We start from the raw sequence: 25,190 nt of genomic DNA, 5'->3' as shown, positions 1-25,190 counted from the left end.
AAACTCCTCCAAACAACAAAACACTGAAATATTTTGGTTTTGTTTGATAATATGAAGCAAATAAGCACAAAAGAGAAAAAAAATGTTCATAATAATCATTGTTCCTAACTGAAAATACAATGGAGGGCAAAAGATTTTTTTCACCCCATGCATTTGTGATATATTACATTAAGAATCACCCTTAAGTCTTTGTTCCATTCTCCAAACGTACATGCTCCCTCTTGTATAATTTTTTTACTCATATTACAAATAATTAAGAAACCAGACAGTTCTATTATTTGTATGTGATGAAAACAAAAGAAAAATGTGTCAAAAACAGCACATTTCGTGACTAGAACATGTGTGGTTTGGTTTTGTCCGAGATCTTCCTCAACAAAATTATCAAAAAATAGTAAAAAATGAATAAGTAAAATAATCAGTCAATCAAATTTTGTTGATGTAGTACAGTAGTAGTAGTAGTAGTAGTAGTAGTAGTAGTAGTAGAAGATTCTCCAAACCCACATCCTCCTTTCTGCACATGCTCAGTTCCATTGAGGTCAAAACTGGATGTTTTAGCAGATAATTAAACACATCCAGGACGTGACATGATGAAACTGATAGTTTGGTAATTTTTTTTTTGTTATTATATTAAAAACCTTTTGCATTTGTTTATTTCTGATGCAGCCACACATTTTTAAACGCAAAAAAAGACTTTTCCCACAAATATTTCATGATAATATTTGAGGCTTATGGTATTATTGTACTGGTTCGACCCACTGGAGATCAAATTGGGCTGGATGGTCTTGAAAAAATAAAACTATTATTGAGTTATGTTCCATAGAGAATTAATTGACTGACAAAAGCAAGAACTAAACATGTATTTTATCCAGGTTTGTTCCTCATTTCACACTTATCGGACATTTTTCAGTATATATTTTTTAATACTAGAGGTTTAAAGTTGGTGTGAACACTTTTAATCTGATATAAACTTATTGTTAGATTCAGTAAATCTATCCCTAATGGACCACTAGCTGTCCATTCAGTGTAAAATGGGATGTTTGCACACAGCCCGGCTCTTCATTATGTGTTGAAAAAAATGTTAATATTTGGATTTTTTTGTGTCTATCTGATGTATCTGATGCAGCCACACCTTTTTAGACACAAAAACGACTTTTCCACAAATATTTCATGATAAAATTTGAGGCTTATGCTGTTATTGTACTGGTTCAACACACTTCAGATCAAACTGGGCTGGATGGTCTTGAAAAATTAAAGCTTTTATTGATTTATGCTCCATAGAGAATTAATTGACTGACAAAAGCAAGGTGTAAATATGTATTTTATCCAGGTTTTTGTTCCTTATTTCACACTGATTGGGCATTTTTTAGCATATTTTTTTAATACTAGAAGTTTAAAGTTAAGCAGTTTTAATCTGATATAAATTAATTAGATGTTAGACTCAGTAAATCTATCCCTCATGGACCAGAAGGCTGTTCATTATGTGTATTTGCATTGGTTTGTGTCTGTCTGATGCAGCCACACCTTTTAACACACAAAAATTACTTCTCTGCAAATATTTCACGCAAACTTCCTGCCCCCTCAAATTAAAGTTTCCGATGGTAGGGAAAAGCTGCACAAAAGCGAGAGGCTTAGAGGAGCGAGTAAAGCGTCTGTAAGTTTCACTTTCGCTCTGCGCTAGTACTCATTATGAGGTGTAGTTGTGATGCGCGAGTCGAGTTTTTTTTCAACCCACGGGGCTTTTGTGGAATTATTTGACCCGACCCAACCAGCCCCGCGAATAAATTGACATTCTTTTGACCCCCCCCCAACCCGACCCGTGAGGAACCTGCTTCACTACATCACTAATGCACGGCACCGAACGCACCCCCATTTAATACCAGGATGGACCTGTCCATAGACACGCTACAAGAGTGGCAAAAATAAGGTTCTAATTTGGAACACAGTTTGAATTTGGAAAGTGCAAAAAGTATACTGAAGTTATTAAGAGTCAAAGGTCTCATACTTGTTTTAGTTCAGGTTCCACATTCAGCCCATTTGTGATCCCAAGCAAAATAATAGTATAATAACCTGTAAATAATGACTCCAAATTTAAATCAAAATTTGATTGTAAAAATGTCCGTATCGGATTGGTATTGGATTGGTATCGGCAAAACTAATCCCAAAACAAATCGGATCGGAAGCAAAAAAATCCAGATCGTGACATCACTACTGTTAAAGGGGTCATATTTAGCTAAACCGACTTTAATTTGTCTCTGGTTCATTTATTTGTGTATTTGGACCCTAATAGTTCATACAGTTTGAATTTGAACCTTCCAGGTGCTGCAAAGCTATCTTTATATTAATTCTGGCAAAAATCAAGTGGATTTCTACAACCCGTTTTAATTCCTGCTTAATTTGTTATGTCTATAACTAGTTACGACATTTGCGCATATAAGGTCAAGACTTCCGACAGACATTTCTCCGAGTACGACATAATTGTTTATCAGCAGCAGCAGCTGTAGCCCATACCGAAAATAAGTCCAAACTTGGAGCCAGTTACCTAAAATGTTCAGTCATTGGATGAACAGGACAGAGCAACACAGCCAACAACCTGGAGGGGGCGGGGTTTAAAGTGGCTCATGTGCATTTAAAGGGCCAGCGCTCAAAATGGCCTTTCTGGCGTCATTACTCAGAAATAGAGTTGAAAATGAACCTGTGGAGTTGAATTAATGTAGAATTCAGACCCAAGCAGAGCATTTACAGTTCATGTAGACCACAGGGAAATGTTTGAAAATGCATAATTCCATTTAAGAAATCAAAATATCACTCCTCTAACACAGGGTAACTTTATCGTTGGCCAACATTTACCACCAGGACAATCATCTGTTATAGCATGTGTTGTGTTAATTGTGCAGAATGATGCACACGTGCAGACAATAATTTCTGTGATTATCATTTCTACCTGTCGCCGCCCTTCCATCTATTCTTTTCTGTCTTTGCTAAAGCGAGACTGACATTCACAAATTGAATAGATTGTTCCTAAGTGACATTTATTCATTCCGGTGGGTCGCTGCGTGTCTCTCATCACAGATATGACTCACCCTTCATTGGTGATGCTTTAGAGCAGAGGGAAAAAAACACACACAGAATCAGATCGTATTCACAGTCATGGCCTTGTACTCGTCTGAGCCCTTGGCCGTCGTCTCCGCCGCCGAACCCACTGGCGGTCTCCTCAGCATAACGTAGGCCGTGTTGTTGCCAGGCGACCAGAGAGCCTAGCGCCCGTCTAGAATGGGATGTGTTGTTGATTCAGAGGCTCGTCCAGCCAGAGATGGCTCTGACGGGGGCTGTTATCTCACCACCGATTCCCTGGGTGACCGTGGTAACCGGCAGCAGGCGTACACTCACCACCGACCGCGTGCTCCCGTCGTTTTATGGGGTTTGTTTACCGAGGCCGACACCTGTGGATGCGTCACACTGTACACATTTTAGCGAAAGGGAAACTAAATAAACATGCCTTGCACTGCTCAAGCTGTTATTTATGCTTTATATTTGAGCATCTTTAATGTTTTTATGAGGTTGTTGTTATTATTATTAGATAGAACTTTATAGATCCCTTGGGCAGAACCTTTAAAGTCCCAGTAGCAGCACAACACTAAATGTACACACAAAAGAAATATTTAAAGAAGTAAGTACATAAAGTTTATTTATAAAGTGTTTTTCACATATAAAAATCACAAAGTGCTGTAGTTTAAAATGAGCGCAATAAAACAACATAAGAACTAGAAAAGTACTCGGAGAGCGCAGACCTTTGCCAAGACAGATCAGCCCCCCCCCCCCGAATCACCACCTAAACTTAATCATTGGTTCCTTGTTCCAGTATCAACATTTCCTGAAAATTTCAACTTTTTGAGTTATCTAACAGACAAACAAACAAACTAGAAAAGCACTCGGAGAGCGCAGACTTCCCCCAAGGCAGATCAGTGATCTGATTTTGACAACATCCTCCTTCCTTTAGAGATATTTGTCAAGAAAATAGTAAAATAACAATAGATACAAAAACAGCAGTGAAAAAACAGGCACATCAGAAAGTACTAGTAGAAATAATAACCAGTAAAGTAGTAGAAATAATAAATAAGTAATTGTCATAATATAATCTGCACTATATCTAAATAAATATTGATTTTACATTTATTATTATTATTATTATTAATAATGACAACAGCAGACATGAACGTTTTTATCATGATAATATTTAGCATCAATGGGACTGGGAGGTCCTACAAGCTGGAGGTGTAATGTCATAGTTTATGTTCATTATCACTAGAATGGCCAGACTTGAGGTCACATGACAACCCTGACCTTTGGCCTTTTGACAGCAAACCATTTTCAGTTCATCCTTTGGTGTAAGTGACGTTCAGTGCCAGATTTTGCAGCGTTCTGTCAAAGCGTTCCTGAGATACTACAGTTATTGCATCATAATTTGAACTGCCAGGGAAAGAACAACTTTTATTACAGAGATCCGTGGACAGAGTGTCTTATTACATTGTTTGTTTATCGTATAAGTAATAAAACCTGCGAATTTTACTGGAGGGATGGTCTTACTAAAGATATTCCGTCATACTGTGTTTATTGTTGTTAGCTCACCAGCCGATGAGCTTGAGGGCGTTGTGTCTTTGTTGTCTTCATTAGCAATTTCCTCAAACATTTTCGCCAATGAAACAATTGATTGGGCTTATTGAAAATTTTGTTTGTAGCATCCTTGGAAAATGTCTACAAAGTTTGTACACAGTTTTGAGGAATTTAGACTTGTTGAATTTTTGACAAATTTTTTTAAATATAAAAAAATGTGTCTTTACTCATAATGGTCCATATTTTGGTGGTTTTTAATATGAAAATGGTTGGAGATGTCAGTATAGTTACTATTGAGCACTGATAGGAAGTTGAATATGGATTTTAATTTGGGCCCATGACCTTTGACCTTGAGTGACCTTGAAGGGTCAGACTCAAGGTCACCAATGTCTACATTTCAACAATCTTCACCGAAACTACTGGTTGGATTGTTTTCAATTTTTTTATGTAGCTTCCTTGGGACAACGTCTACAAAGTTTGTTCACAGTTTTGAGAAATTTAGATTTTTGAATGTTTGACAAATTTTTCAAATACAAAAAAAATTGCCTTTACTTATAATGGGTCATATTTTGATGGTTTATAACACAGAAATGGTTAGAGATATCAGTATAGTTACTATTGATCAGTAGTCGCTTTTCCATTGGGCATATGCGCAAAACTTTACCGAAATTTACGAATTGTCGAAAAAACGGAAGTGCGTAAAGTCAGTTTTTCCATTAAATCACAAATACGATGATTTGTTTATTTATTATCGCGAGATGACACGAGAAGTCATGCCATAAGCATGGCGATGAACGTAAATATTGTGTTGATTTACAGATATATTCATTATTATTATACTGTATATTACCCCTCTATCCCGTCCTAAATTTAAAAAAAATTTCAGTTTCCTGGTGTGTCCACACATACCGCGCTATGTTTCTTTTAAAACTCTTCTTCTTCGCTTGTTGTAACATCCGTCAACATCTGTTTGTTTTTTTTTTTTTATTGATGTGACTCTTGTTGCGGAACAAGGTCTTTCCATTGCAGTTTTGGAGAAATTGTCATTTTTCATTAGGTACATTTTTATGCGCAAGTTATAATCCCGCAATTTGAGGGTCAATGTAAAAGCAACTACTGATAGGAAGTCATATATGGACTTTAATTTAATAAGTACAGTTCTCCTCCAGTGAAAGTACCACCCACTTTTATTGGAAGATTGATCTCCTGCTTCAAGACCACAGGACTCTAACGTAGAACAGAACCTGACAACTTCACAAATTCAACTTCTTAACTTAATTCTTGATGGAACATGTTGGTGAGATACAGGAACATTGGTCCTATTTTTAGGATGATGTTGAACAGATGCACATTGGTCCAAAATCTCAATGAAGTGACCTCTGACCTCCATCTGCATTCATAAAACGTTCTGTCTCTTCTCACCTGTTTGTTCAGTGGTCAGCTCTGGCATCGGCGGTCGCGGGGAGCTGAGTTTGGCCGACGTCCAGTGCCACCTGGACAAAGAAGGAGCCTCCGACCTGGTCATCGACCTCATCATGAACGCCACCAGCGACCGGATCTTCCAGGAGAGCATTCTGCTGGCCATAGCGCTGCTGGAGGGTGGGAACACGGTCATCCAGGTGAGCAGAGTTCACAGAGTTCAGCAGTTCACGCCGTAAACAGTCGGTAAAGTGTTAATGAGCTCCAAAACTCACATGTCTAACCTGCAGTTAAGTGAGACTAATAAAAGCATTCCCTTCAGATAGGCATGAGTAGAATCCCAACAACTAGATGTTATCTGCCGAGTTTAAAGCTGTGGTGTCAAGGGTTTAACTTGTTGCCCCGGAGCTGCTTTTCTGTCAGGGAGGAAAAACGACGTGGCCGAGGATGACTTCACATGGAAAAAGAAAAGATACTCACATGGCAGCCTGTAGGCAACTGGGAACTAGATTATCTTTGTATGTGCTTTAAAGTCTTTGAGGTTGGTTCTGTATCTAAAGCAGGGGCATCAAACATATTAAAGTATAATATATGTATATATCTGTGTATGAATATGTGTTTATATATATGTTATTGTACTGTATGTTCATGTAAATCATATTATATTTGTTCATGATAATATAAAGCCAAAAACCAAATTATTTAATAATATGTATCAGGCATATTATAATATATAGTATAGATGTGCGTAGACTAGGAAGATTATTACTGTTATTAATTATATAAGGAGAAGGGGTGGGAGTTTATAAGTTATGCTTTTTCTCACTCCTTTTTGAATATGTTTTATATGAATAAATACATCAATCAATCAAATCGTTCAGGGTCCACATTCAGCCCAGTGTGATCTCAAGTGGGTCGGACCAATAAAATAATAACATAAAAACCTATAAACAAAGACAACTCCAAACTTTTCTCTTTGTTTTAGTGCAAAAAAAAGTAAAATTACCTTATGAACATGCACAACAGGGAAAAGATTATATATGTATGCATGTATGTGTATTTGTATGTTTGTGTATAAGGATGTATGAGTGTGTGTGTGTGTGTGTGTGTGAATATATATATAAAAGTTTTATGTAAAAGGAAGAGGGAGATAAATATATATTATTAATATTTTATGGAGAAGGGGTGGGATTAAATAAGTTGCACTTCTTTCCACCCCTTTTCATGCATGTAAATGAAACGATTGTACTGTTTTTCTTTATAAGATAGTCTTGATTATTGATTTTTGCATTATTATTTATGCTTTACTTGTACACATATATGTTATATTTAATTGCATATTCGGAATAAATCACTAAATCTAATCTAAAATCCAAACGTATTTAATCATAAACTGTCCTTTCATAAAAAAATAAAAAATAAAAAAAAATGTGAATAACATGAACAACCTGAAATTTCTAAGAACAATACCATAATATTTTTATGTTTATCATTTACACACGTGCATTACAGCTCACAGATCACAGTGGATCTACAAATACACAAAACATTAAGTAGTAAACAGAATATTGTTAAAACTGCACTTGTTTTACTTAAGAAAGTTCAGGTTGTTCATAGGTTTTTTTGCAGTTCTTGTGAAAGGATAGTTTGTAAATGTAAATATTTTCATAATCTGATTTTACTTTTGCATATTTTCTCATTAAAACAAAGATAAAATTTGGAGTCATTATTATGATATGAGCATTTTACTGATCTGACCCACTGGTGGCCTTGACTGAATGTGCCTTTGAACAGCTGTGACTGTTAATATATTCAAGGTAATTTTTACACTTTGCAAATTCATCCCAATGGCCTTATATTTGACATCCCTGCTGTAAAAGAAAGTCATAAATTAGCAGTAGAAGTAATATTTCAAAGCCATATAGTGCAGAAATAACACTTTAGCACATGTAAATGCAAGTTAAAATGAGACTATTAGAATAACCTCATAAAAAGATTCAATAAAAGTTTAGAGCTGTCATTATTTATAGGTTTTTATGATAGTATTTTCCTGGTCTGGTCCACCTGAGCTCATATTGGTCTGTATGTGACCCCTGAACCAAATCATTTTAACATCCTTCATTGTTAATATCATCAGTGTGATAAATTCCACAAGTTCATCCCGTGGACCGGATTGGACCCTTTTGGCGGTCCGCGTTTGGCCCACGGGCCGTATGTTTGACACCCCTGATCTAAAGGGAAGGCAGTTCGGTTCATGGATGGACCGTAGAAAGCGTCGTCAGGAACAGTTGCCTGCTGGGAAAAGTTCGACCCGATACGTCACCGCCGCAGCCAGGCGGAGGTTGCCACGGCAACGCCACCTCACAGCCCAAGGGTTGAGAGAGGACAGAGCTGCTGTGTTTGCAGATGCATTTACTTCAACCTTGCGGGCTGATGTGTGTGTGTGTTTTGTTTTTTTTGTGTGTGCATGCATGTACTAGAATTGTGTGTGTGCGACTGTGCTGTGGATGAATGTGCTGCCTCCGTGTATTCTGGTTTGTGTGGTTTGCATATGCGTGCTCTTGTGTTTTGTCTTGCATAAACAGGCCCCGTTGCATAATCGACTCGTATTTGCATAGCGCCGTTACCTGACAAGGGCTGACTTCCCAGAGAGCACACAAAGGCGCTCACATGACTCCTGTTACATAAGCTGCTGCCGGTCTGAGTGAATGACGCCCAACGCCTCGGGCCCCTAACATTCCAACTGGACTCTTAAACTGGGTCACGCTCCGCTGCTGAAAAGAGGGCAATAAACGGCCCCGGCCCCTCAGAGAAAACATTCAATACTTTGATGTTACCTGAGGATCAGCCCCACCCTCCTGTGCAGTCTCACTTACCCCGGGTCAGATCGAATAATTAACCGGAAACAGGGTTTGATTTCATTTCTAATCATGCAGAAGTTTAGTTTCCACAGCCGAAAGTGGCCCCGTGGCAAGAAATTTTTCACGGGGTGTGGGTCTTTGTTGGTTTGTTTTCACCCCCCCAGGCCACTGTAAATATTTGCGAAGCTCTTTGTCTTGCTTGAGTTACTGTAGACCAGTGATGATCAACCGGTGGTTTGCAGGCCACATGTGGCTCAAAGAATATCAGAACAGTCAGGAATGGGGGGAAAAAAAGTGTATTTTAGAACATGTAGCATTTTTTTATATTAACAAATAAAGACCCAAACAGCCACTGGCAACCAAAACCATCTACTGATCTAAACTTTCATTCATTCATTATCTGAACCCACTTTATCCTCACTAGGGTCGCTTGGAGCCTATCCCAGCTACTACGTGGAACCAGCTTGACTCGGCTCTGCTTGACTCGGTATTCCTGGAGAGCGTTCCCATTACAAGATACTACTGACTTTACAGTACCTGGTCGTCATAGTGTTGCAGCGCGTTACTTCCGTGTCGTCTGTTCAGAGAGTCGCTGATAAACTCGCTTGTTGCGTGTTGTCTCGTCTGAATTTTTACGTCGGCCACCAAAGACTGAATCTCCTCGACCGACCATGGTGTAGTTTTGGGCTGTTGTCATGTAGATTAATGTACCGCTATATTTACTGTCAACTTCCGCATCTGTTTTTTTGTAAAACGGAGGGCCACAGAGAAAACTGTCTGACCAATCTGTGGTCTGCGGTGTGTACACGTCACGTTTTAGTATCTGGTCCCCAGTCCTGGAACCTCGGCGGAGGTGATACCAAAAAAAGTAGTACCGGGTACCAGATTCCAGGTCCTTTTTCGTAATGGAAACGCAAAAAAGGCCGAGTTGAGTCGAGCCAATACCACGTAGTGGAAATGGGGCATTACTGGCAAAGGTGGGGTACACCCTGGACATGTCTCCAGTTCATCTCAGGGCTGACGTATAGAGACAAACAATCACTCTCACATTCACACCTATGGGCAATTTAGATTAACCAATTAACCTATCAGTGCATGTCTTTGGATGGTGGGAGGAAGCCGGAGTACCCGGAGAGAACCCACACAGACACGGGGAGAACATGCAAATTCCACACAGAAAGGTCCCACCCCCCGTCAACTGGTGCTGGAATCAAACCCAGGACCTTCTCGCTGTGAGGCACCAGTGCTAACCACTGCACCACCGTGTCGCCGATTTAAACTTTTTAATAATTTCTGAACCACTAAACCTATTAATACGTTAAAATAATTGGTGAAAAATAGTTATTCATCTTTTCATGGTCATCAGATATGACCCATTTGGATTTTTAGAGGCTCTGTAGTTACCATGGAAACACCGTCATCTTCTACAACACTGATGCACTAGTAAAACCCATGGAGTTGGATCAATGACAGTGGATGGAGATGCTTGTTTTTAGATTCTGTTATTGATATCTTTGCGAAAACGTCACTTTTTCGTCAGTTTTCTCTGTTTTTGATATAATAACCTTCAACTTTAAACTGAGCTATTATGAACGTCTACATGATCAGTGAATTAAATATAGGAAAATGCACGCTTTTCAGTGAAAAAACACAAAATGCAGAGGATAATATTATAAAACATGGTGATAAATCACTTGGAGGGGAAAAAAGTTAAAATAGAAAGATTTGTTTGGAAAATGCCACAAAAGTAGCTCCGGGTCTTTATGGGTTCAAGCAAACGAGATGGAAATAATTTTACGTCTATTTATATGATAACGAGTATGGGTAGATTTTTCATTTGATCAGTAAATGTTCCATATACAGACAGGAGGATATTTGTTATGAAGTAGTCATGTAGAAAAAAAACCCAAATTGGATCTTTTCATGGGTCAGATCTGTTTTAATGACAGTGTGAACAGAGCAAATCTCATGGAATCTGATCTGTTGAAACCTGATCTGGACCACTTCCATATGCGGTCCTGAATCAGACACAGATCTGATCTTTTGTAAAGTGAATGGTCTGCAGAGTCAGATCAGAACTGAGGCTTTAAATCAGAATCAGAATACCTTATTAATCCCAGGGGTAACTGTTGTATTACAGTTGCTCCAAACAAGTAAAATAAAAACTATCAGTAAAGATGTTATCAATACTAGGAAAATAAATAAATAAATAAGGTGTAACTCTGCACTGGAAGGAGACGCTCTGAAAAATTAGTCCAATGCATTGGATATAACACTAAAACACAGACAGAGACCATTTTACTGCAAAATGAATATGCATAATATATATTTTAGCTTAAAAGTAAGGTTTTGAATGCACTACTTTTATGAGCAGCTGAGTTTGTCCACAGGTATCTTAATAGTTTTACTGAAGAAAGTGATTTAAACACTTGTAGTTCCTCTGGTTTTGTCGATGTGGTTCAGTTCAGGACTGAGACCAGCTCACATTGGAATCTGATGTTCGACACTTTTTAAAGTATAATGTGAATAGAATAAAACAGATCTGAGAAATAATCAGAAATGACTACTAAGACTGGCCTTGTGAACGTAGCTTTAAATAATAAACGAACAGAGATGCATTCACTGCACATTGTCCATACCATGAACAGCTTTAGGCATAATGCTGCATTCAAGTACACCAGGTAAATTCAGAAATCGGTACTCAAATGCCCAAAAATGTTGTTTAAAACAGGACAGTTTCTATATTTTTTTTTCTTGTTTTCCTTCATTTAATTACGTAATATCTCTTGTTACATTGAGAGGATAAAAATACTTATAACTGCATGTTAATATATATTGTAAAGTTTAGCAAATTAACCCTCTACCTTCAGCTTCAGGCATTAAACATACTCACCCAAGAGGCAGTGTTAATAAACATTATTGATCAATCACCCAACTTTGATTTTAGGTATAATCATCCATCGCCTTTAGAACCTGCACATTTAACTTCATCAGGGTATTATTCATTAGCGGCTCATACAACCTGCTGTGAGTGTTTTCAGCCAATCAGATCGCTGCTTAAAGGTAGGGTAGGTGATGTTTTCCTGGAGCATGTTTTATTATATTGCTTAAAATCCCCTTCACACCCCGATTGCAACCAATTAATTAAATGCTCTAACACAAAAATTAAATAATTTCATCACCTGTGGAACGGACAGGACTGACAAAACACCATCCAATCATTTTAACCAGCCCATCAAAATGACTGAATGGTGATATGTCTATCAAATTCTACTGCCATTTGTCCCTCCCCCCTCTGCATGGCTACGGGGGGAAGTCTGAAGACAGGGGTTTGGACTTTTGAATAGTGTATTTTCAAAATGTAGCTTGCTCGAAACGTTTTTTCCAGGATCTCCTACCTCACCTTTAACAGGCAATGTATATTTCCTGTCAATCAGCTGCATCACATGCACAGGGACGTTCAGGTGCATTCAGGGGCACCTTGTAAAATGAGAAACCTCAAATTCCAGCTGCTAAATTTTTATTTTTTATTTCTATTTTCCTTTAATTACATGAGACCTGCTTCTGTTTTTTTCTCATACTTTTACTTTTGTGTTTTTAATGATTGATCATTTTGAAACTGCACAGTTGGAATAATTGTGTTTACAGACACATTTGTTTTTTTATTCCTGGTTATACACATCAGTAATGACCTTTGACCTGGTGTAATGATTACATACCAAGGCCCAGTCACACTTAACTATCAACAGGATATCTCATTGTCACAATCATTTCTTGATAAGAGATAAAAATATTTTACTCCAACTTGACAGGAAATGGTGTATGTTTAGCAACATAACAAAATGTTGTTGCACAATTTTGAATAATGGAGTTTACAACAGATACCCAAGTGTCTGAGACTATTTCTAAGTTGTTTTACTGCAGTGTTTTGCAAAATAATTGCAGATGAAAATGATATCTGTTTAGTTTTTACATTTTGTTTAGCCCTAATTTTGGACAAAATTCTGCCACAACAGTGTCTCCTTCTGTCTGTGCCGGCTGAAGAATCCACAAGTTTTTTGTTGTTTTTTTTTGTCAGTGATTTTTAATTGTATTTACATGGCACCAATGTCTGCATATACTTTATAGTTTTGCCATTTCACATTGGCATGGAAGGAACAACCTCAAAGTGAAGTTAATGAGCACAGTACTTGATTATGTTTGATGAGGGTTAATTCTAAAAGAGCCTCTTGTTTTATGATTTAAAGTGAGGTGTTTTCCTCCGCTTCAGCCCGATACAAGGACAAGCGAGCTTTGTTGAGGGATCATGTATGGTCCAGAGTGAATTTACAACATATCAGCAGATGCATCACATTTCCCCGTCTTACATAACGACGGCTGTCCTGCCCCTTTTTTAGGACAGAAGGGTTCTTGTTGTCTGAATGAAAAACAGGACAAAAACATGCCCGCAGAGTTCTTCAAGCAGTCTGTTTGTTTGTTTTTAAAGTAATCCAGGGTCGAAGCCCAGCCAACGAATTTCTGAGGGAAAAGAAGCGAAGTAAAAGAAAGAAATATGAAGAGTGTGGCGGCGTCTGGGTGGATTGATCCAGGCTCAGGGCTCTGTGGCAGCTGGATGTGATATGGCAGCCCTGAGGGAGGCTCTAAGTGTATTAGTGAATTCAGACAGAAATGGGTCAGGGCGCCGTCCTACCGGTCTTTTCCCAGCTTCCTCTTTTGTTGTGTGCCCACATCAGGCCACGTTGACTCCTCAGATGTTTTTCTGCCACATACTGGAACATCAGGTGATAAATATTACAGACCCATGAGCTGAATTACAGGAATTATCCCTTTTCTTGTTTATCCTTTTTATTAGACCCCGCCTTTGCAGCAACAAACATGTTTTCCAGTTCATACAGCCCCTAGAGTTTTGTCCCAAATGAATATGACCTAAAACAAACTAAACTTCTCCATTTTGGTGCTTCTATGAAACTGGGTTTATTTTGGTACCTGGCACTTTACCAGCTTTTTAGACCCAATAATAAAAGAGGAATTTAGACATATTTCCCCCCAGGATGGAGCTAATGATGACCTCAGATAAATGCAAAACAATTATACTCTTTCTCTGAGCCATCCCATAATTAATGAATTCTTAAATAAAATATTGGGTTCAAAAATCGGACCAAAATTGGGACATGAAAAGCTACCATTTGATCTGAAAACATGGCTTGAAATGGTCTTACATACTGCTACAAATAAAGACACTGAGTTAAATGTGTCGAACCTAGTGTTTTTTCTAATCCAGACATGTGGGTTTTTCATGAATCTCAGTCTCATTTCAGGTTTCATGTGTAACCCATCGTGTCCACTCGCGTTACACGCAGAACCGGCCCATTTAAACACAAATAAATTGCGAATTATTTTGCAACAGCGATCATTTTTGTGACACATTCTGTCTTGCATAATTAAAATGGCACATGAAGGGTTGCAGTTCTAAAATATGAATATTTGATGGTCAACTTCAGGACTGAAGTCGATGAGAACATTTAGCACAGTTAAAGTGACATGAAAAATAAATAAAAATGCATCAACACTTGAGCCAATCAATGAGCAATGACAGACTGCGAAAAGTAGGAAAAAAATCCCCATACTGTGTATTACATGGATAATGTTTAATTTTGGGGGAGTTTAGCTGTTAATTAAAAAAACAGTGCATAAACCTGAGAAATTACACTTAAAGGGATAAAATCCCCAAAAATGAATGAATATTTGATAGTTATCATCAGGGCTGAAGTTGATTAAAAGATTTATTACACTTACAGTGAAAACTAATGTTAAAAAATTCAGTAACATGAATGAATGCTGGTTGGTTTGATACTTTAAAGCACAGGTGTCAAACATGTGGCCCTGGGGCCAAATCCGGCCCGCCAAAGGGTCCAGTCTGGCCCTTGGGATGAAGTTGTGAAATGCAAAAAATTACACTAAGATATTAACAATCATTTTAGTTCAGGTCCCACATTTTGACCAATTCAATCTCAAGTGGGTCAGATCAGTAAAATGCTATCATAATAATCTATAAATACTCACAACTCCAGATTTCTTTCTTTGTAAATGTAAATATTTTCATGTATTTACACTAAAACAGAGCATAATTTCACAAAAAAATGTGAACAACCTGAACAAATATGAACAATCTGAAATGTTTTATGAGAAGTAAGTACAATTTTAAGAATATTCCGCCTGATATTAAATATTTTGTGTATTTGTAGACCCGCTGTGATCTGTAAGTTATAATGAACACGTGAAAATGATCAACTGAAGCATAATATTAAAATTACACTTATGTTTTGAGTTTGTTCATGTTATTCACATTGTTTGAAAGGATAGTTTGTAGATGTAAACATTTTCATTGTTTAATTTTGCTTATTCTAATACATAGAGAAAATTTTGGAGTCGACATTACATATTATCATGTTATTATTTTACTGGTTCAGCCCACTTCAGATCAAATTTAGCTGAATGTGGCCCTTTGAACTAACATGAGTTTGACACCCCTGCTTTAACTCATAAGGACCCAGTGTGACATTTGTGTCAGCTCCCAAATGAATTTTTCTCTATTTTTAACCATCCTTAAGTGGTTTATCACCATTTATTGTAATATTATCCTCTTTATTTTGTATTTTTTCAATGAAAATCAAGTATTTTCCTGTATTTACCTCACTGATCATGGAGATGTTCGTAGAAGCTCAGAGTAAAGTTTAAGTTTTATAACTAAAACAGAGAAAACTTAAGAAAAAGTCACTTTTTCGGCAAAATCTCTCATTAACTGAACATAAACCCAGTGTGTCCATCCACTGTCATTGATCCAACTCCATGGGTTTTACTGGTGAATCAATGTTGTAGAAGATGACGGTGTTTCCACGGTAACTACGGAGCCTCTGAACGTCCAAATGGGTCATATCTGATGACCATGAAAAGATGAAGAACTGTATTTTACACCAATTATTTACACATATTGATAGAATTAGTGGATCAACAGGTATTAAACAGTTGAGATCAGTAAATGGTTTTGGTCGATGGTGGATGTTTGGATCTTTATGGGTTAAAGGGTTAAAACTGAACAAGAAAAGATGGATTTAAGATGAGAATAATGCAGAAACAATCGATCTGTGACAAATCCAGGCATTTTCCTTCCTATCCACCTGTCGGATATGAGTTATTGACCTACATGTGTCGACATAAACACCCTGAGGCTGCACAGATCAGACTGTAGATAACACGTTGTGCGATACCCACATCCCACTCTTGGCCTCCAGGTTGTTGTTCAGCGTATCTCGAAGATAAGCGGTGTGTGAGCGGCTACTAGTGTAACTCGAGTAGACATGTAACACCGTAACGTCCCGCTCCTGCATGCGTATCAGCACATGCACACTTCAGGTTATACTTAGAGCCTAGAAAGCTCATTCCAAAAACAGCCCTTAGAGAGAGTCTTGTTTATGTGCCTTATGTAATAGAAGACGAGCGGACACATCGCCACCGCCATGCCCATCCATCTAGTCAACATGTCGTGACCTCAGATTTCCAACTGTCACAGGAGCAAACAGGTGCCACCGCTCTTACTCAATAGGCTTGTTGTGGCATGCTGCTACACTCAACTTCATCCAAGCGTGATTTACACTCCCCCCACCCATCCACCTCTGCTCGGTTCAAGTTCACTGTTCACCTCTCGGAAGGCTTTAAAAAGCCTGCGTGAAGTGCATTTCCAGGCATCGACTGTTATGAACATACCGACTGTCTTAATATCCCGCTCATGTCGGGGTTGGGGATGCACGTTCTGTATCATGTGTGTTTTTCGGTTTTCATTTCCACGTCTTATCTGGCATCAGCGGCGCTTTAAAGCACAGATCACCGTGGTTACCACCACAGACGTGGCTTTGTCGCTCAGCAAGGTGTCAGGCTGGAAAGGCAGGAGACGCAATTTAAAAAAAAAAAAAAAAAGAAAGTGAGACACTGGTGGTGGTATAAACAGGCCTTATGTAACCAGACTGTTGATGCCAAAACCTGGGGTGGCAGCTGATGGGGAATAGAGAAGGAAAGTAGTGCAGAGTGCAGAAGGACCCCCCACCCACAATGCCAATGTATTGAATGATAGAATCAGACCTGAACCTGCTGTGCTGAGCATGACCGGATCAGCACTTGGACTCCCAGGAGGCTTAAGGGCTACGTAGTGGGACGTGTACGCACAACGATAAGCCGTCTCAGGGGGAAAAGCTGACAGCGTAAACTGACCGTTTCCCTCAGAGAATGACTCAGCGGATAATAGTAGGACTCAATTCGACGCACATTTTTCACAGCAGTCACTTATCGGAGCATCTTCCGTTATGTTACGTAAGATAGTCCCTATGGAAATCTTCCTCCTCACATCACAAGATGCGTCGTCAGTTTGCGGCGACTCCTGTCATCTGTTACTGTTAATTAAGTAAAACGAAAAACCACTTTGTCAGGGTTGAAAGTAGAGCAGAACAATCAATCAAGATGCAGTGTCAGCGTTCTGACCTGTGGCTGAAATGTGAAGGTCCGGTGTCTGCTGATGTTCTGGATTCAGAGCAAGTAAAACATGCGAAATAAAAGCATTGAAGCCGGTCGAACATGGAAATGATGAATAATCTGTGCATTTTAATTGATTGATGCATAAATCACTGTATCATCCACAAATAAGTTTAGTTTTTCACCAAATCTTGCAGATTTATTGAAGGAAATTGCTTTATTTTACACATAAAGCACGATGAGGAGGCTAAAAGCACATTTAAGTATGTTTTTTCTAGAACTTGAGGCTTATTCCTGCTTAAATTTCTCATTTCTGATGTTAAAATACTATTGGTTACATCTGTCTGATACTTTTGATAAGCACGATAAACCAGTGTGACTTTTCTGCACTTTCTACTTTTCTCCTCAGGCCGACATGTCAGAAGTGTTGTATTGTTTATTCCCATTGCGTCGGTGACAGAATTGAGTTTTTACGACCACAGTCATGAGGTCTTTTTTTTTTTTACGGGTGTCTTGTAACGCCGTTGTCTTGTGGCTGTTGTTTCTGTCTGGTGAAGTCTGCCATCTTGCATAATCTTTCTGCAGCCTCATAATCAGATCACTATCGATGAATGACCCTATCTCGTCAACAGCACGAGGTTAACATCTTGATCTTGGAAAAACAAGCAAGAAAAAGCTATTGCATAAACACTAGGAGGAAAACAAGTCAAATTCAGTGAATGCGGTAAGTGTCATACTTCCCTGAGGAGGTGCCATCAGGTGACCGTGAGCTGAGCTTTTGCATGTTTTGCCACCGTTTGCATGTGTTTTCTCGTCTCTCAGACACTTGGCACTTGAGCTAAACCTGGAAAGAGTCTTATGTAACGGACTTTCAAAGCTGCCCCAGAAACTATGTATGTGATAACTCCTGCTCGCCTCATGCCCCCCCACCACCACCTCTCCTTCCACTTGTGGACCCTCCCTCCTCCTCTCACGCCACACGCTCGCTTCGTGCCGTTCTGGCATCGAAAAGTAGGGCAGGGTTTTCCTTTCTCCCCGCGTCTCTCCCTCTCCTGTTGCCTCTGTGGGCTGATGTAACAGCGTTAGAGACGAGGCACAGTATGCCCTCACTGTAACCACTCAGCTGATTACAGGTCTTATGTAAGCAGGGATTGTCGGGAGGAAAATGGGACAGAACATTTGAGCGCGTTGAAGGAAAACAACAGATCCATGCACAAGCTAGACTTTTTTGTAGTTCAGCCATACACTGAACATTTCTTTCCTCAACTCGACTTCATAAATCTCTTATCTAGACTTAAGTGAGCTTAACCCATAAAGACCCAGTGCTGCCTCTGTGGTAGTTCCCACATGATTTTTTTTCTCTATATTGAACATTTCTTAAGTGATAAGCCACCATTAATTATGAAATAATCCTCTATTTTGCATTTTCCAGTAAAAGTCAGGTATTTTCCAGTATTGAATTTACTGATCATGTAGATGTTCATAAAAGCTCAGATTAAACCTGAGGATTATTATGTCAAAAAACAGAAAACTGAAGAGAAAGTGACTTTTTCATTAACCATTTCATGTACAGGGGTTGGACAAAATAATGGAAACACCTTCACCTCAAGATGATAATGCCCCAATCCATACAGCTAGAATTGTTAAAGAATGGCATGAGGAACATTCTAATGAAGTTGAGCATCTCGTATGGGCGGCACAGTCCCCAGACCTCAACATTATTGAGCATTTATGGTCAGTTTTAGAGATTCAAGTAAGACGTCGATTTCCACCGCCATCGTCTCTAAAAGAGTTGGAGGGTATTCTAACTGAAGAATGGCTTCAAATTCCTTTGGAAACAATTCACAAGTTGTATGAATCAATACCTCGGAGAATTGAGGCTGTAATTGCCGCAAAAGGCGGACCTACACCATATTAAATTATATTTTGTTGATTTTTTAAGGTGTTTCCATTATTTTGTCCAACCCCTGTATACTGGTCACTATAGTAGACAGCTGTTCTATAGCTGTTCTCTTGTATATTCATAAATTTTGTTGTTCTTTTCGTTGTTGTTTTTTTTTCTTTTTTACACATATCTTTATTAAAGTTTTAAGACACTACATATCTTTTCTGACATGAATTGGTAACATTATGTAAATCTCCCCTGAGCATAAACCCCCAGAATCACAAGCCCTCCCCATAGTTTTCACACAATTTATCAGTAAATACACGTTTCTGTGCGTCAAAAATTAAACGTATGGTGTCCAGCTGAGTGGACATTTTTGTAACTTTATGAAAAATAGGTCCATAAGAATTTTTTTTTCATTATTATTATTTTTTTAATGTTTTTTTTGTTTTTTTTTTCAGAAGAAAATTTTCAATCGCATTGTTTTTTTCATGCCTGAAGAGGAATAAAAACACTCAGGAAAAATTTTTGATTAAGGTTCTCATAATTCGTGCATGAAAGGGTTAAAATATGTCATTAACTATATCATTATTCTTGTATTTTACTCTTTATTTCGATTTTTATTTATTCTTCTGTACCGCATTTTGGTCCACTGTGGTTGTTTTAAAGTGCTTTACAAATAAAGTTAGATTGGATTGGATTAACTGAACATAAAACAAGTGTCTACGATGGCTTTCATTGATCCAACTCCATGGGTTTTACTGGTGAGTCAATGTTGTAGAAGATGACGGTGTTTCCACAGTAACTACAGAGCCTCTGAACGTCCAAATGAGTCATATCTGATGACCATGAAAAGATGACAAACTGTATTTTTCATCAATTATTTACATGTATTCATAGGATTAATGGGTCAACAGGTATTAAACATTTCAGATCAGTAGATGTTTTGGTTGCTAGCGGATGTTTGGGTCTTTAATGGTTCTTGCACTGTGTCCAACAATTAGTATCTTCAACTTCACTCGTCTTCATCTCCACAGGTACACTATGTGGACAAAAGTATTGGGGCACATTGAATTCAGGTGTAGCCATGATGCGTCCCAATATTTTTGTTTATAAAGTTAATAATCATCAACATTTCCATAAAGTTTAATGGAAGATTTGTCTTCCTAAGTGAGATGTGAAGAAAGTAGATGGTTAGTTGTGGTAGGAAATGGTTATTTACAGTCAGATCAGGAAAAATATTTGAGAAATTTAGAGGCAGAATATTTAAAATCATAGTCATATATGAAAACAAAAACAGTTTTGAGAGAAATTAAGTAAAAACCATCTCTGAGGCATTTTGGAAGCAAAGATAACAATGTAAAACAAACTAACCAATGCAATGATATGTACGCCAATATTTTTTTTTTTTTTTATGACATTTGTTTTATATCCCAGACGCCTGTTAGAAAATAAACATTTCAATTCAATGCGTCCCAATACTTTTGTCCATAGTGTACCTCATCATCTTACTACAATTATGACTTATAATTACTAGTTTAATCAGCTTGCATGTTAATTTGTAACATTCTCAATACAAAGTGCAGAAAAAAACAGTGGCAATTCATTTTTTTTTCTGGATTTGCATATTTGACCTTTCATACCATATTAACCCCTGTTCAGTTCAGATTAACAAATGCAATGCAATGATATTTATCCCAATAAAAAACTATATTATGACATTTATCATTATCGTTTGGTATCCCAGACCCCTGCTAGAAAACAAACCCCTGAATTCAACGTGTCCACATACTTTTGTCCATATAGTGTACATCTCAAACCTTGTCTTTTCCTTGTTTGCTCTTGCTCGTCTGCATGTAAGTGTCAACGCTCAAATGTAGTCATAAAGATGTCGGAACCGTGTTGTGGCCAGAGGGCAGAGAGCAGATGAGTGTAAAATCAGGTGAACACAGCGAGGCCCTTACAGCTCGCTTTTTGGCAGCACCAGGAGGATTATGTAACGTCTTCAAACAGAAACACTGGCTCCGAAAGCAGCAGAAAAATACAATAAGTCGATGATAAGAAGTGGCTGCAAAATAGCAAATGCCTCCTGTTGTGTCATTGTGTTTGAGAACGTTGGTATGTTGATAACCGGGTACATACACTGTTGATAATGTGGAAGAATAGCTCACTATGAAGGGTCTGTATTAAAACATTATGTAATATTATGTATTATCAGCAGAATGTACTTTCACTCGTCAGACTGGCTGCTGTGTGTGCTCCAACTACAGCCTGAAAATCACAGGTTTTGACAAAGGCGGGTTTCTTTTTTCTGTACCAGTTTGTTGCATATGGATTTATTCATTTTAACCCTCCGGTATCCCGTCCAGCAAGGCCCTTACTAAGCACCAAGTGAGCCCTTTTGGCACACCTGTGGAATAATGTCAAAAAATTTTTCATAGTTTGTTTTTAATTCTTTTACACTTTTTTCTATTTCATCAACTTGAGCTGTAAATAAAATACCAAATATTCAATAATTGTCACATTTTTTAACCCTTTAAATGCCATGTTTGTAATGTAAACAAACCATTTTTTTGGATGCAAAAAACACAAACAATTTTTTTTTTCCAATATACTACATATAAAGTGGATTACATATTATTTGATTTTTTTTTATCCTGGCATATGTCAATGATTAACTCCAACATTGGTTAATTTGCATTATTATTTTTGGCGCTAGGTCAGATGTTCAAAAATACTAGCATCTGTCACCAAGTGTACGTAAAATGCACACCCATAAATCAAACTATTAAATATTATATATTGACTTATTTTTCTACTCTAATTTAATTTTTTTTTTGTAAATCAAGGTCAGCCCTAATCATCATACATATCAAATAATCATGCATTTTACATTTTTTTAACCCTTTAAATGATCTCTTTTCATCATGATGCCACTACAGTTTTTGATGCAAAAAACACTTTTTTTTTTTTTTTTTTTTTCAAAATACTACATATAAACTGGATTACATATTATTTGATTTTTGCAGCCTGGCATATGTCAGTGATTAACAGCAACATTAACAACATTAATAAATTAATTTAGACCCTCACCTCTCAACGGAAGCTCAGGTATCAGTAAAAGCATGATTTATGCCTTAATGGCTTTTGGATCAAAAACAGTGGTTATAATGGAAGAAATGGTGCGTTTTAGGCACACTTGGGAGACAGATGCTAGTCTCGTAATTTTCTTTTGTTTACAATGTGCAAATTTTAGTTGGTGGCCAGAATTTTAAAGATCATGCAAAAATGAACAACTTTTGAATTCTAACCTTATTTAAATTGTGAAAAATAATATGAAGTTTTTTAACACGAGGTGCAAAGTGTGTCTAAAAAGCGCACCCGGATACCGGAGGGTTAATACCATCATGTCGACATGTTCCTCCAAAACGAGCCTTCCCACCACTTTTTTTTTCGCAAATAGGGCTGCAACTAATCATGATTTTAAACATTTATTAATCCGTAGACTATTTTAAGAACTAATCGACTCATCGGATAAACACAATAGACTCAATTCTCAAAGATCGGCATTTAATCCAAAGCAATATAGGCTGCAGACAAGTCACAAATGATTACATTCCCGCAATGGCTTCGGGTATAGTTAGTGAGCGCTAGCCCGCTACTTAGACTTGTCATGGGTAGAGACTAGCACGATATAGTTGTCAACCAGCCCCGGTTATAGGCTAGCGGTTATCAAGCTAGCATTTTTTGTATTAGTTCCAGTCAATGATAGGTAACGTTAGTCTGGTGGCCTCACAAACGGAGATGCATGAAAATGTTATAATCACAATCATAGTGGCTAACTAGCTAGCAAGCTAATGTAATCACGACACGTAGGCTATCTTAACCTGTTTAACCCTGACCATATTTGCAGGGGAAAAACGCCTAAAAAGACATGCCCAAAGTAAATGAAGAATTACTTCACAATAATAAGGTTGGATGTTCTTGGTGTCTATGGACATTTAGAGACCTCACAGAATCTATTCCCATTGTCTAAAATATTGTATCTATTACTATGCCTGAGTAAACTGTAACAAACTAAAAGAGAAATTTGAATTTTTTTATCCTCACCTGTTTTTTTCGGCTGGATTGACAACGGTATGCATAAATTAATTGTTTGTGTCGGAGATTTTTAATAGCGTATATTTCACCCCACAAAGACTAAAAATCATGTTTGAACATCAAAGTTTGCACTAAAATACACTTTTGATGTACTTTTATTAACATTAGGGTCTAAACTTTGAGCAAAAGTTGAAAAAAAAAACATTCATTGTCCTGTTTTATTATATTTTTATAGTAGATGAATATTAATATAATTTTTTCGGCCCACGGGCGGGCTGATAGGGCTAAAGGGGTTAAGATAGGTTTACATCATGTTCACGGTGGCCACAGCAGCCCCATTTACCCAAAACGTGCTGCGCCATGGGATTTTGGCTATTTTTTTCTCCATATTCAAGTTTTGTTACATAAAAGGCACACTATGTTTCAGCCAAACGGGGCTGCCCAGCATCCAAAGCCTCAGCCATACTGCTTTGTGTTTACCTTTGTTACACTACACAGCGTGCAGGCCTCACTACTAACTTGCTCAAGACCCAACAAATCTTCTGCCGAATTCATTGCCAACTCTTTTAAGAATCAATTTTGATCAATTTAATCGATTCATTGTTGCAGCACTGTTTGCAAATTCTTAATAATCTAGTTAACTTATACCTTTACTCTTGATCTGTTTATGCAGGACTGTACTCAAACTGCTAAAGTCAAAGTAGTCTTGGCGGTCCCTGTCACTGTTTTACTATTAAATTTGAAGTTTATGGATTCATTTTACTGCTGTATTCATTTGTTCGTTGTGTTTTCCTGTTGTAAATGTGGACACAAACCTTGACTCTAAAATGAGACAGAAGCACTGATGGTCACTAGACGCTGACATCTGTAATTTTTTCCAGGATTCATTTGGGTCTCATCCTTTTTCTTTCACCCCCATTAAGTGATCTGATCCATCATTAAATTTTTCTTCCATTGATCAAGTCTTTGGTTGAATGGAAGGTTGTGATGCCACTCGAGTTATTTATTTAGTCAGTAATTATATTATTTATAATGTAATAATTTATAATATTTATCATCTGTAATTTTGGTTAATAGTTTACTCTAATCAGATTGTAGAATGATTTTTTTACGCAGTGTTTGATGAAGTTTAGAATTAAGTAACCCTTGACCCCTCACACTTCTACAGCTCTGCCCCTTTTATCCAAATATGGTCACTTCTGGTTCCAAAAACCCATCATGGTGATGCCAGATTTAAACAACTAACTTCAAAACAACAGTTGTTTTTTCTTTTGTTCAATAATTATATACAGTCTATGAGCTCATTTGTATTAGTTTATATGCAGATGATACTGTAATCTACAGCAATGCATCACATATAGTAACAATTGAATAATTATTGGTAGTAGTATATTTTTTAAATTGATCAAGTAACTGATTGATTGATTGATTTAGATGGGACATTGCACATTAATGAACATACTATATAATAGTAATATAGAGTTATGTCAAAGTTAACATGACTGTAAGTTTATTTATTTATGTTTATAATGAAGATTTTCTTGTTAAGAGAATAAATAACAAAAAAAAAAGTAACATCTGTATGGGCCAAAATGTCATTTTTAATATTGGTATCTAACAAAAATTTTGCATTCAGTGCATCCGTAATGTATATAATAGTACGTATTATCCTCAAAACTAAAGTACATATTGTTGAAAATAGGTATTTATTTGATTTGATTTGATGATCGCTTCCACAAAGTTTGGTCCTTGTTTTGATAAAAGAATTTTTTAGCTGTAACTGTAAAGGT

The 25,190-nt window shown here is 37.4% G+C and overlaps 1 protein-coding gene across 13 annotated transcripts in view; it reads left to right on the top strand.

The window, feature by feature from the left end:
* Nucleotides 1-25,190, top strand: part of itpr1b (inositol 1,4,5-trisphosphate receptor, type 1b) — a 223,256-nt gene that overhangs the window by 118,221 nt on the left and 79,845 nt on the right. For all 13 annotated transcript variants that reach the window (XM_030135516.1, XM_030135523.1, XM_030135522.1 and 10 more), the window contains one exon: nt 6,046-6,230. In XM_030135516.1, the coding sequence (XP_029991376.1) occupies nt 6,046-6,230 (185 nt within the window). The remainder of the gene's footprint in view (nt 1-6,045; nt 6,231-25,190) is intronic.

This window comes from Sphaeramia orbicularis, chromosome 5, assembly GCF_902148855.1.
Source record: "Sphaeramia orbicularis chromosome 5, fSphaOr1.1, whole genome shotgun sequence".
NCBI classification, from domain to species: domain Eukaryota; kingdom Metazoa; phylum Chordata; class Actinopteri; order Kurtiformes; family Apogonidae; genus Sphaeramia; species Sphaeramia orbicularis.
Note: the sequence above shows the minus strand (reverse complement) of the source record. Positions and strands in the feature narration are given on the sequence as shown.